Source organism: Schistosoma haematobium, assembly GCF_000699445.3.
Source record: "Schistosoma haematobium chromosome Unknown HiC_scaffold_292, whole genome shotgun sequence".
In the NCBI taxonomy this organism is placed as follows: domain Eukaryota; kingdom Metazoa; phylum Platyhelminthes; class Trematoda; order Strigeidida; family Schistosomatidae; genus Schistosoma; species Schistosoma haematobium.
Genome location: NW_026137075.1, coordinates 1 through 14632, shown reverse-complemented (window position 1 = coordinate 14632; position 14632 = coordinate 1). Strand labels below are relative to the sequence as shown.

At 36.1% G+C, this 14632-nt stretch overlaps 1 protein-coding gene across 1 annotated transcript in view; it reads left to right on the top strand.

Annotated features, from left to right (window-relative positions):
* Positions 1 to 13150, top strand: part of MS3_00010541 (uncharacterized protein) — a gene marked incomplete at both ends in the record, with an annotated part of 33870 nt that extends 20720 nt beyond the window's left edge. Inside the window, 3 exons of the mRNA XM_051218915.1 lie at positions 7940 to 8086; positions 10604 to 10966; positions 12926 to 13150. Coding sequence (XP_051064023.1) covers positions 7940 to 8086; positions 10604 to 10966; positions 12926 to 13150 — 735 coding nt within the window. The remainder of the gene's footprint in view (positions 1 to 7939; positions 8087 to 10603; positions 10967 to 12925) is intronic.
* Between the last annotated feature and the right edge of the window lie 1482 nt (positions 13151 to 14632).

The window sequence follows — 14632 nt, the reverse complement described above, 5'->3', positions numbered from 1 at the left end:
CCAGGACCTACTAGTCTTGCACGCGAACACTTAACCACTAGACCACTGAACCAGTATTCAACGCTTAAATAATCATTAAAAAAAGGGGTTAATCAGTTGCCAAGTGAATTTTGTTTAAATCTACACTTGTTCAATAATCAATATTGAAACTTTTAATTTTGATCAACATTTTAGTTTTGAAGGTAAATAAAGAAAAGAAACGTGGTATATCGTATATCATCCATATTGTGTATATAAATATGACTAATTATGAAAATAGTTTGATCTCAACTGTTTCTTTCTTTGTTTGTTTGTTGATTGGTAAAATTACAGAGTTAACAAAATACAAAGTCATAATGTGATAAGATCGGTTTTGTGACTATAGTTACATAAAAGAACAGATAAATGTACTAAGGGAGCTTTCAATGGCACTCTCTCCCTCATACACACACACACATGCATACATACACATTGCTTTTCTCTATTCATATATCACTATAAGATGAGTCATATATAACTCTTCATGGTAAATAATTGTAAATTAATTATGTTCATTCATATAATCACCAGGATAATCTATCCTATTTTACATAAATTATTCGCATAACTGGAATACTATTACATTTGGCACAGTACTTTACTGATTCAAGTTTATTTTCAGAAGAGGGTTTTATGACGATTTTAGTAATTTCAATAGTTGAATTCATGAGTCAATTGAAGCTAGACCATTATGGAAAGCCTGGAAGCACTGGATGGTCTAGAATTCAGCTTGCATTTTAACAGTCCAATCGTGGTCACCCTTAACTTTATTCATTATGAATATTTGGATATAAAGAACTTGATACTTACAAGTAGTGAAGTAATTGAGCGTGTCGATCGCTTCACTTATCTTGGAAGTCTCATCAGCCCTTGTGGTTTGGTGTGTGACGAAATCTCAGCACAGATACAGAAACCTCGACTAGCCTTTACCAACTTGCTTCATTTATGGCGTAGGCGAGATATCCGTCTATCAACCAAAGGACGTGTTTACTGTGCAGCAGTTCGTTCCGTCCTACCTTATTGCATTGAAACACGGCTGGTAAGAGTAGAGGATATTCATGGGTTACTCGTATTCGATCATAAGTGTCTTCGAAACATTGCTCGTATATCTTGGGACAACCGATTAAGTAATGCAGTTGTTAGGAAACGAATGCTAGATAAGGATGGCAAACCAATTGATGGAGTAGTGAAACTTCATCGAGATGGCTGGGACATGTGTTACGTATGCCCAACCACCGACTACCACAACGTGCGATGTTTTCTGGTGTAGGAGTGGGCTGGAAGGGAGCTAGGGGCGGTCAGATCAAAACATGGCACAAGTCCATGAAGTCACTGACAAATGGACTGAGTCATGTTGGTAGGTGTAGACTACCTGGTTGGGGTCCGCGAGATGATAGCAACCGATGGTTAGAGACCTTGAATGACATGGCTCAAAATCGTTTGCAATGGCTCAGGTGCATACACTCTTTGTGTTCTCCCAAATTCTGATCTTCTTATTCCTCCTTGTCTTTTTTTTCTCTTTCCAAAATTATTTCACTGTATTGTACTCTTTAAATAACATCTCCAAACACTAATTTTCCTGATTACTGCTTATACTCTTATTACCTCTACCACTACGGTATTTGAATCGACCACTGCATCTCTGTGCTAAGGTGGTGTGGCAACTCGAACTGATGTACGTACGTACGAAGTTCTACGTTGTTACTGACTGACTGACTGACTGACTGACTGACTGACTGACTGACTGACTGACTGACTGACTGACTGACTGACTGACTGACTGACTGACTGACTGACTGACTGACTGACTGACTGACTGACTGACTGACTGACTGACTGAGTATCAAAGCGGTCAAGACATTAATGATATACGGAAGAAAAATTTTATTACGAACTGATGTAAGTTAGAAAGTTAATCAACAACGTTACTTGTGAGTTTCGCGTCACTGGTCCAATATATGAGATAATTCAAGAAATTTAATTCTCTTATATCTAGTATTGTAGTTAACGAGAACACAGGCGAAGACAACCAAATTTATTATGATATCTTGGTAAAATCTTAGATCCATACAGTAAATACTTTATTTCCAAAAATATCCGTCAATTGTCTCAGACTGTTGTTATTCCTTCATTTCCATACTGATCAGTCTCTACTCTCATTGTCTTCTCTTCAATTTTTATTAACCTTCCACCTCTTGGTATTCCATTTTCGATTGGTGGTACATACTACTTATATCTGTCGACAACAGTACCATATACCATACAGTATTATACAGTTTGACTGACTAAAGTGAAATTCAATAACTGGCATTTTCAGCTTTAATCAATTCACGATATAACATGATCATTATTTAATGTTAATAGAATTATGATTGTTTCACTTATCACTTAGTAAATTTCATAGGTCATTTATTCCCATTGAAACTTAACGAAATCCAAATGGACAATTGTACTTCATTGATAATTAAAGTTGAGTATACAAACTATTTGATTTCGAAAAATCTTAAAATTTTAAGTGTGCGGTTTTGAGAAATCTTTTAGAAAGACAAAATACAGTTGGTCATTTCAGTTTAATTTACTTTCGAATGATCAAAACGGAGATTTGTAGAGATTTTAGTCATTTTAATAGTTGAATTCATTCATCGATCTAAGCTAGACCATCATTGAGAAGCTGGAATCACTGGACAACCGTTTCGTCCTATTATGGGACTATTCAACAGTGTGCATCCATGATACTGCATAAGGGACTCGAACTCAGGACTTTCGATCTTGCATGTAAACGCTGAAATTTTAGACCACTGAGATGGCATCTGACAGTGTTTATGTCTAACATCAATCAACCCATGATCTTGTACAACCTATCATTCATTGACTGAAATAGACAACTGTTTCCACTTGACACAGATTGGACTCCACTGATCATGGCTTCTCATTAGAACTTCAAGAAATCCATCTTGAAACCAGTCACCAAATATACACATGATAATTATGATCAGAATGAGGATTTTGTGGAGATTGTAATAATTTTAATAGTTGAATTGTAGAATAGTTAACCGAAGGTTAGTGCAAAAAAAGGATAATCATATCTACATACATACAGTATAATTAATTTCACTGGTTGAAATCATGAGTCAATTGAAGTTAGACCACCATGGAAAACCTGAAAGCACTGGATGGCCATTTCGTCCCAGTATGGGACTCCTCAGCACTGCATATCCACGATCCCGCCCCTCCGCGAGATTCGAACACAGAAACTATAAGTCTCGCGCCAGGCGCTTAACCAACTAGACCAGGATTGTTCTGTTAATTATGAGTCATCCAAGTGTTAGTGTTAATCACGTTTATCGTGTGAAATAATTTTTGTCTATTTCTTAAGACAAAAAAACGAATCACTAAGATCTTTTCAATAAGATTTTTGACCAAAATCACGTACAGTTTTCTCTAAAAATAAAAAGTCTAGACAATTTATGTGACTTTGATACAATCGAATGGTACACTTAAGTGTTTAAACATTCTAATGTGTATTAAAGGGGTTTTCAATGTTAAGTGATGAAATAAGTCCATGCATCAACTATTGTATGTAGAATTTCTTTCATTTCTAATTGAAAAGGTCATAGATTTATTTCAAATCTGCCCTTTACTTTTGAGGTAGTTAAAGTAGTAGTAGTAGTAGTAGTAGTAGTAGTAGTAGTAGTAGTAGTAGTAGTAGTAGTAGTAGTAGTAGTAGTAGTAGTAGTAGTAGTAGTAGTAGTAGTAGTAGTAGCAGCAGCAGCAGTAGTAGTAGCAGCAGCAGCAGCAGCAGCAGCAGCAGCAGCAGCAGCAGCAGCAGCAGCAGCAGCAGCAGCAGCAGCAGCAGCAGCAGCAGCAGCAGCAGCAGCAGCAGCAGCAGCAGCAGCAGCAGCAGCAGCAGCAGCAGCAGCAGCAGCAGCAGCAGCAGCAGCAGCAGCAGCAGCAGCAGCAGCAGCAGCAGCAGCAGCAGCAGCAGCAGCAGCAGCAGCAGCAGCAGCAGCAGTAGTAGTGGTAGTAGTAGTAGTAGTAGTAGTAGTGGTAGCGGTAGTAGTAGAAGTAGTAGTAGTAGTAGTAGTGTAGTAGTAGTAGTAGTAGTAGTAGTAGTAGTAGTAGTAGTAGTGTAGTAGTAGTAGTAGTAGTGGTCAGTAGTAGTAGTAGTAGTAGTAGTAGTAGTGGTAGTAGTAGTAGTAGTAGTAGCAGGTGTAGTAGTAGTAGTAGTAGTAGTAGTAGTAGTAGTAGTAGTAGTAGTAGTAGTAGTAGTAGTAGTGTAGCAGTAGTAGTAGTAGTAGTAGTAGTAGTAGTAGTAGTAGTAGTAGTAGTAGTAGTAGTAGTGTAGTAGTAGTAGTAGTAGTAGTAGTAGGCAGTAGTAGTAGTAGTAGTAGTAGTAGTAGTAGTAGTAGTAGTAGTAGTAGTAGTAGTAGTAGTAGTAGTAGTAGTAGTAGTAGTAGTAGTAGTAGTAGTAGTAGTAGTAGTAGTAGTAGTAGTAGTAGTAGTAGTAGTAGTAGTAGGTAGTAGTAGCAGTAGTAGTAGTAGTAGTAGTAGTAGTAGTAGTAGTGGTAGTAGTAGTAGTAGTAGTAGTAGTAGTAGTAGTAGTAGTAGTAGTAGTAGTAGTAGTAGTAGTAGAGTAGTAGTAGTAGTAGTAGTAGTAGTAGTAGTAGTAGTAGTAGTAGTAGTAGTAGTAGTAGTAGTAGTAGTAGGAGTAGTAGTAGTAGTAGTAGTAGTAGTAGTAGTAGGGGGGTAGTAGTAGTAGTAGTAGTAGTAGTAGTAGTAGTAGTAGTAGTAGTAGTAGTAGTAGGAGTAGTAGTAGTGAGTAGTAGCAGTGGTGTAGAATTAGTAGTAGTAAGTGCAGTAGTAGTAGTAGTAGTAGTAGTAGTAGTAGTAGTAGTAGTATTAGTAGTAGTAGTAGTAGTAGTAGTGTAGTAGTAGTAGTAGTAGTAGTAGTAGTAGGTAGTAGTAGTAGTAGTAGTCAGTAGTAGTAGCAGCAGCAGCAGCAGCAGCAGCAGCAGCAGCAGCAGCAGCAGCAGCAGCAGCAGCAGCAGCAGCAGCAGCAGCAGCAGCAGCAGCAGCAGCAGCAGCAGCAGCAGCAGCAGCAGCAGCAGCAGCAGCAGCAGCAGCAGCAGCAGCAGCAGCAGCAGCAGCAGCAGCAGCAGCAGCAGCAGCAGCAGCAGCAGCAGCAGCAGCAGCAGCAGCAGCAGCAGCAGCAGCAGTAGCAGCAGCAGCAGCAGCAGCAGCAGTAGTAGTAGTAGTAGTAGTAGTAGTAGTAGTAGTAGTAGTAGTAGTAGTAGTAGTAGTAGTAATAATAATAATAATAATTTTATTTTGAATGGGAATTCATTTTATGGTCAATCTCAGTCCTAAGCATCGATGAGAAGATTCAAGTAAACAATAGCAAATGAATATAAACTTTATCCTATTACACAAGCAATTGACTGTCAGGACTCAATAGCTAAGTAGATGATGCGATGACGTTTGAAGCGAACGGTAGTGAGTTCGGCTTTTAGGGTGAGTATCAACTCTGAGATGCGGATATATCCAGCTGAAGAGTCTCAAATAGGACGAAATAGGTGTCTTGGACTTCATGGCTAGCCACTATCAATCTTTGCTTATATTCAAAACTTCATTTATTTTCCAAATTTTTAACTTGTCTGTTGGTAATATGAACTCCTATACTAAATATTCGTTATTGTCTAAAGTGATAAGTTGATAGAAATGAAATCCATGAAGCTTATTTTATCCTATTTGATACTAATCAGGTAGATAGACTTAGATCTTGATAATGATATTCATCATGAAATATAGATCCATTGTTCATCACTGCTAATATCAACGTGTTTACTAATAGGCTACTTAGTTATGAAATCCATTACGTTCTTTTAAATGGATATGATATACAGTATTATATGTAAATGCATCTACATTATTGTAAACAATGTCAAGTCAATATCACCTATAATTTAGAATGATTGATTTCTGTTGTATCTGCCTTTTCTATGCTCCACAGTTATAAATTTTTATGATATGCCCAAATAAGACATCCATTAATGAATTTGACAATGTTATCTGTTAAAAGTAAGGAACATTTGCATCTGTTACGACATAAATGCCCCCAAATTGTGCTATTTGTAAGTTAAAAAGGTCATCGAATAAAGGTCAGAACTGATTTAAAGTAACGTATCAGGTCTCAATTAGTATAATAGTAATGTAACGAAATCGTGTGAATAAAATGCATAGTAGGAGAATTTCATCTTGTTAATTGATGTAATAATGATAATAATAATCGTATTAATAATATCGTTGTCTGAATATAATATGTAATAAGAGGGGGTGTTATCAGGGTAATTATGATATAAAAAAAGGTATCATGTGGATTTGGGGTAGATGAATGTGAAGACTAAGATAAATGTAATCAAAAAAAGAAAACGGGATGGGGGTCAGAGGTATTTGGTGATCCAGTCATAGGCCAAGGTAAACATAGAGGCTGGATATACCTTTTCTGAACATATAAGTTTGGTTTTCTGGAGTTGACCCAGATGGCTTCGGCTATGTATAATAGCCATAATCTAGCTCCTTGAAGTTGATTTTTGGAACTTGATATAAAATAGAGAAAGCCTCATCTGTTTTGATATGATGTTCACTATCTACCAAATGAGAAACAATAGTACTGTTGGTCGATTTAGCAACTCCTTTTCCCAACCACGCTGGTACATGTTGACGAACACGCAAGAATAAAGTCCTATGAGTACGGTCTATGTAACTAGCTCCACAAGTGCAGTTAAATTAGTATACACACATAGAGGAACCCATCATCGGTAACCTATCCTTATTTTGTTGTGTAAATACTGGCTTAATTGAGAAAATTATATGTAGCTTAGTTTAAAAACTTGGTCGTATCATCAAACATCACATACCAATACATAAACTTACTTACGCCTGTTACTCCCAATGGAGCATAGGCCACCGACCAGTATTCTCCAACCCACTCTGTCCTGGGTCTACCTTCTTAGCTCTATCCAATTTTGGTTCTTTCTTATGTCTGTCTCCAATTCTCGGCGTAATGTGTTCATTGATCTTCCTCTTCTGTTTTGACCTTGAGAATTCCAGGCGAAGGCTTGTCTTGTAACGCAGTTCGGTAGTTTCCTGAATATGTGTCCTATCCACTTCCGGCACTTCCTCCTGATTTCTTCCTCCACTGGGTTCTGGTTTGTTCTCTCCAACAGTAGGTTGTTGTTAATAGTGTCTTGGCAACGGATCCGATATATTTTGCGTAGACAAAATACATAAACACAGACATAAGTGAGCAAATAAACCTGTATTTAGTAGAGATAAGCTTTAAAGTGTATTATCTATCTTGATCGACAAAACATACACACACTTACAATGTTATCTCTAACATTTCAGCTTATTCAATAATCAAACTAAATTAGAAATATGTATTATGATGTAGATCACCAACGTAGATTATCTATGTCGAATGATCGGAAGCCTACTCCAGTTAAACGGGAATGACGTGACGAACCAGCTAACGTCAAAGTCACACCTCGTGGTCAGCACCTTACGTGGACTACCCCATTGCCATATCAAGGTACTATAGATGCTTTGAAGATTGTACAACATAGAGGACGTTATTACAGAAATATATTAGTTACAGTAGATACAAGCGAAAGTTAGACCACCGCCTCATGGGCCAGTCCATGGCGTACGATTAACTGATGGGCGTTAGTTGTCCTTGACCTTGACGAGGATCGATGATTTGTTCGATAATCAATGACCCAACTGCCGGATGATTTGGCTAGGGCTCAGTGGAATATCACCGGCTCTACAATAATATACACCTAATTTGAATCCTTTAATTGTCGTCTATACTTTATTCTTTTGTTTCTCTTTTTTTTTTTACAAAATCATGTATAAATAGCAATTCGGAAATGGATTTTTACCATTACTAACCAATGGTGATATCAAATTAATTTCAAGTGATCACTCTAATATTGATACAAATGGAAATTCTAATAGTTTACAAACAATTAGACAAAGATTAATAACAACATGGAAAGCTGGTGTGGTAAGTCATGTAAAACTATATACAGATATATATATATATATTCATATGATATAATATGACCATCGGACTCGTTAGATAAAGTTGAATGTTATCTGGTTGGAATTATTTGATACATAAACCTGATTGATTTAGGGTTAATAATAGTTAGGTATTTATTAGCAAACTCTATCCGAAATAAATCCGCCTGAAGTCCCTTCGGGGGCTACTGCCGGTCCCATGCCCGGATAAAGGAGGAGGGTTGGGCATGGGGTTAGCGACCCTATCCCGTAGAAAACTAACTCGCTAAAAAACGCTAACCAGAAAAAAATTATTCAAACCTTTTAAGTTTATCTGGAATCATAATAGAATAGATTCTCTCCTATTAATTCGAATCTAAGCTACCATGTTTCATATTTTGATGTTATTAATGGTTCATTTAGATCGTTATTCATCTCTGATAAGATTGAAATATCCATATTCATTAATCGCTGAATAATGGTCAATGCTGTATTTGTTCAGTCTTGAATACAAGTCAAATTCTATCAATCACTTTATAATACTGCCAATAGTTTAAGAAACTTGAGACCACGAAACTAAATGTTTAATTTATTCTCTATTTCACTTGAATTTTCATCCAAGTTATAAGAATACAAGATATGAGACTGTATATGTTTCATTGAAACATATCAAAGTGTCATTTATTCATAAATTGACAACAAATATCTACCCGTTCAGTTTGCTGCTCTCCATATCAATGCAAAGAAATGAATGATTCACATGATGAAGAGTAAATGAGTTGAAATAACAGTCGTAACAAAGTAACCACTTAACATTTGCAAAAGAAAGTAAGAATGAAGCCAAGAAGTACAAACGTATTATGGATTAAAATTTTGTGATTTAATGATAAAACACTTAATAATTGGATTCATGAGTCAATTGAAGCTAGACCACAATGAAAAACTTGGAAGCACTGGACGACCGTTTCATCCTAGTATGGGATTCCTCAGCATTGAGCATCCACGATCTCACCTCACGAGATTCGAACCCAGGACGTATCAGTCTCGCGCGCGAATATTTGATGGCAGTTAAATTAGTGAACGCATTATTGATTTATTGCACTGGTATGCGACGATAAGATGTGATTGAACAATAGCTGCTCATGAAGCTGGAATAATGATGTAGCTCCTCTCTAATTGATAGACTACCAGAGGAGAAAACAGCTCCCCAGTAGAGTAGGCTTTGATATAATAAAATAATATGTTAATATACAAAATATTAACAGAAAAATAAGCATAATTAAACGTTGTATGAGATCGGGGTAAGTCATTTTTATGGGTCACTATCTCCCTCAATCGAATAATACTTTTCATCCACCCCCGCCATCATATCAAACAATACAAACGTTAATACTGAACAAAACTTGAAAGAGTAAACAAGTGGTAGTTATCAGGAGGGGTTTTGTGGAGATGTTAGTAATTTCAATAGTTGAAATCATGAGTCAATTGAAGCCACGTCCTGGGTTCGAATCTCGTAGAGGAGGCGGGATCATGGATGCGCACTGCTGAGGGGTCCCATACTAAAACGAAACGGTCGTCCAGCGCTTCCAGGTTTTCCATGGTGGTCTAGCTTCAATTGATTCATGATTTCAACTATTGAAATGGTAGTTAGTATTATTAGTAAATGAAAGACAAAATAAACTGTTAAATAATGATGTTTCAAAGACGACATGAATTCAAATCTTTACACACCAGTAATTTATTCAGAAGTAAAGCCAAATCTCAATGATGAATACCAACCAAGAAAAGCTATGATCTGTGGCTTATCAATGATTGTTTCCAACCATCATACACCAAATGAATTGTACCATCAAGTTGAACCATTAAGTTTGATTAATATATTATACATTTGATTTATAGAATTCAATCTGTACACCAAATATAGGACAAAAGAAAACTGATTATGAAATAGTTACCGATTCGTATTCAGAGAAGAATAAAACAAGAATTACTGTATTTGTCTATGACTTGTGGCGCATATATCTATTTGTTGCCTCCTTGTACCAATGTTTATGTGTTTACATAAATAAATTTTATAGTTGAATTCACGAGTCAATTGAAGCTATCACCATGGAATATGTGGAAGCACTGGACAGCCGTTTCATCTCAGTATGGTACTCCTCAGCAGTGCGCGTCCATGATTCCGCCTCACGAGATTTGAACCCAGGACTTGTCTATCTCGCGTGTGAACGCCTAACCACTAGGCCATTGATCTGGTCGGCGTCCAACGGTGTTAATGTCTAAATCCAACCAATCCACGAAATTGAGAGACACATCCACCAATGTCTTCAGTGAGTTACTATCTCACAACAGACCCGGTTAACTCCACTAGTCATTTTTATAGAATATAAACTCTTCTTTCATTTTCATATCAAAACTCTTCAAATGGACTGAATAAATTGTATAAGATGACTACTTTCTTTCTTTTAACTGATACTACTCTTATTTATCATTATTTTCTTTTTATTCTTTATTGTTTTAGCCATCAGGATGGTTAGATGCTTCTACATTTGTTAGTCTTACATCATCTAATGCTGCACATTATTTAGGTTTATATCCTAATAAAGGATGTTTATATCCGGGATCAGATGCTGATTTAATCTGTTGGCCATATGATAATATAACTAATTGTACTATTCAACATCCATCTTTAGTTATTCATCATGGGAAATTAATAGTATACAATGGTAATCTTATAGAAGATATAAGTAATAATAATAATGATTTAAAGATTATACCATGTAATCATTTGAATGAAATTCAATCAAATCAACCACTTGGGAATGTTACAAACAGGAAGTTATTTCCCTCTACTATTTACGATCTGGTTAATGCATTTGAAAGAGTAAGTGTTTAGAAAAGATAGAATAAGTTGATTTCATTTGAGTAAGGATGAATAAAGAGTAACATATTTAAGATATAATCGATGAGTGGTTTTGTGGATATTATAGTAATTTAATAGTTGAATTCATGAGTCATTTGAAACTAGATCACCATAGAAAATCTGGAAATACTAGAAGGCCGTTTCGTCCTAGTGCGAGACTCCTCAACAATGAGCACTTACAATCCTGCCCCGCGGGGCTTGAACCCAGGACCTTCAGTCTCGTACGTAAACACCGAACTTCTAGATCACTGAGCCGGCATCCAATGGTGCTAATGTCTAACTTCAACCGATCCTCGAAGTTGTGCCATTGTCCACCATTGTCTTCAATGAGTTACTTTCTCACAACAGACTCGGCTGAACTCCACTGATCATGGCTTCTCATTAGGACTCCAGAAAATAGCTCTTGAATACTGTCATTAGTGATAGTGTAGTACATAACGTGACACCAACCAACACCGTTGGTAGGTAATTCCCTTATTCTCAATATAGTTGAATTTCATCAAATAATAAATTTTCACTATAGCACAAGGAATTCATTCTCCATCCAGCAATTAGTCAGCACATGATTAATGTTTACATGAAATGTTTGTAAAGATTCGCTTAGACTGAAGTGATGAAAACCAACTTCTATAAACTTCTCAATCACATAAAGAAAAAGTAATCTTGTCTCAGATCTAATCCTTTTTTAAAAAACACTTGACCTTTATCAACACCCAACAATTCTGATATTCTCTGACTTAAGATGTAGATATCACTCAGTTGATTATCAGTGAAACAAGCGTTTATATCACTAAATATCCTTCAACTTTTCATGTAATTGTGTTCGTCCACAAGTTCTTTAGAAACCATGAAAAGTGTTGAGAACATTTAGTTCAATCCCTATATGACACAAAAATTCCTTGAAACCTAATGGATTTTATGTCATACTTTGAGTGGATAACTGTTTGCTGTGTAACTGAATTTAGTATTCTCTCAGAGATAACCAGAATTCATATAAGCTTCTAAATACTCTTATTTCCTGTGGATTAAGAAACTTTGAAATAAAGCTTCTTCTTCTACTTTGTGCCATTGTTGGCCTTTTAATCTGATTCTAATTAGATTGTATGATAATGTTATCGAAATATACATCCCAGCTATCCTCGTATATCATTATTGACTTAAATCATGTTATGAATAACGGAATAACATAAGTCAAATACGAAGATGAATTTTGAGTACGTATATTTCCTACACTGGTTGATCTGAAAGAACAATCACAATGAAAAGCTGGAAAGCAAAACGAAGCGGAGAATATCGTTGAAAGAACAAAAACGAAGCGAGGCGAGTGAGCCAACTCGATTTGAGCAAGTATGGCTGAATATTTATAGTCAGACAAAAATAAGCTATAGACATGTTATGAGTACAATAAGCAATGTACACACATACGCCCTTATAAAAGCAGTCAAAGTTAATAAACGAATAATTAACAAAGTCAAAATTTAACACAACACGAATGAATAGACCAATATGGGACTGACATGATACTAGACACTACTCCTTTCCTCGATTGTTCAGCTCTCAAGTGGGGGAAGAGTTCTGGTGATCCAGGAAACAGCTACGAAGTCAATATCAAGCGTTTTAGTTGTGGATCTATCAATTTTAAGCATACATAAATGACATACACATCATATATCGACATTCATTGAATTAATGTCAAATTACTGGATAATCTAAAGTAACAAACATAAACATTAATTTAGATGGCAAGATTATTTTAACTTATATTAGATGCTTGTTAGGTACTGTTTTCAACTAGTGTACATTACAAAGTATAGAACAACCTAGAACGATCTAGTTTAAGACTCTTTAGCAGTGAATAATCAAAATGATGTTTTCCTTTCATTACTATAGAAATGTTACTTTTTTTATTCCTCAAATTAGTTACGTAAAACAAATCAAATCCCTGTTATTCGTGAACCTTGGACAATGAATAATTTAAGTGGAGAATTAACAACAATTTCAAAAATAACAAACAATCATAATAATAATAATAGTGAACAAACGAAAGATGGAAATCCTCAAAGTTTAGTGACAACGCCAATCAACATACGTACAATACGTGGTAATCGAGATTTACATGCTTCAGGATTTTCATTAAGTGGTTAGTTATTAAAATTTCTTTTTCATTATTTTGAAACAGTTTTATGTTTAATTGTATTTGAAGTTAAGATTATTGATGGTAAGGCTTGTAAAACTATGCAAGTCATCATATTTAGCTCAGAAATGTGTCAGGAACTTATACTACCGAGTAAGTAACTCAGTTGTTAGGAAACGGGAACTAGGTAAAGATGACAAATCAATTGATGAAGTAGTGAAATTTCATCAGTTGAGATGGCTGGGACACGTCTTACGTATGCCCAACCACCGACCGGAATAGGTTGGAAATACGCTAGGGGTGGCCAGACCAAAACATGGCACAAATCCATGAAGTCACTGACATGTGGACTGAGACATGTTGGTAGGTGTAGACTACCGGGTTAGGATCCGCGATATGATAGCAACCGATGGTTAGAGACTTTGAATCACATGGCTCAAAATCGTTTGCAATGGCGCAGGTGCATCCACTCTTTGAGTTCTCCCAAATTCTTCATGTTTCTTCTTTTTCTCTTTCCAAATTTATTTCACTGTATTATACTCCTTGAATAACATCTTCAAACCCTAGTGTTTCCGATTAGTGCTGATACTTTTACTACCTCTATCACTACGGGATTTGAATCGAAAATTGTGTCTCTGTGCTAATGTGGTGTGGCAACTTGAACTGATGTACGTACGAAGTTTTACGTTGTTGATGAGTGACTGACTATTACCTATCTTTAGAGTCGTTCTCAAGAAATGAATGACCTTTTTTACAATTTCATAACAGCAAGAAACCGTCATTTATTGGTTAGGGATACGTTTTTCGGATAATTTAAGCATTTTTCTAATGTACTCTTCTACCTAACAGGGTTTGGTAGTTCTCAAAGTACTTGTTAAGGAGCTGGAACCTCTGAGTTAATGATTGAAAGAATAATACCAATCTTCCCTACTACCACTACTGATACTGTTATACTACTTCTACTAATCTGATATTTGCATTTCATCTCACTGTACTAGTGATGTGGCAACATGAAGCGCCCAAACGTGTGCCAGGTTCTACATTGTAGGTTCATTGTCATTTCAGAGGACTGCACACTAAACCCTGTTGCTCCTCATATATGGTAAGACACATGTAAACTTGGTATTTTACCAATCTCCTGATATTCTAGCTACAAACTGATAGAAAGTAAGCGAAGCCCTTCATATTAAACTAGGTTTTTAGTAGGTATTCAGATATTTCCAATAATCTCACACAAATAAGAGAATTTTGTGGTGATAACGATAGAAACATAGGATGAATCATGATGTAATGTTTCGATGATCATAGTTGGACAATAGGACTACTCATTTTTATCAGATCAGGAATATGCAGTAAGCTTGTTTTGGTATTTACGTCCCTATAAATGTGATCGAGCTCCACCGTGTTTAGGTGAACATACAATTTGACTTCAAATATTGCCGCTGTTTTCAGAATGCACTGAAACTTGTGACTCATTTTCTTAGGGTCAAATG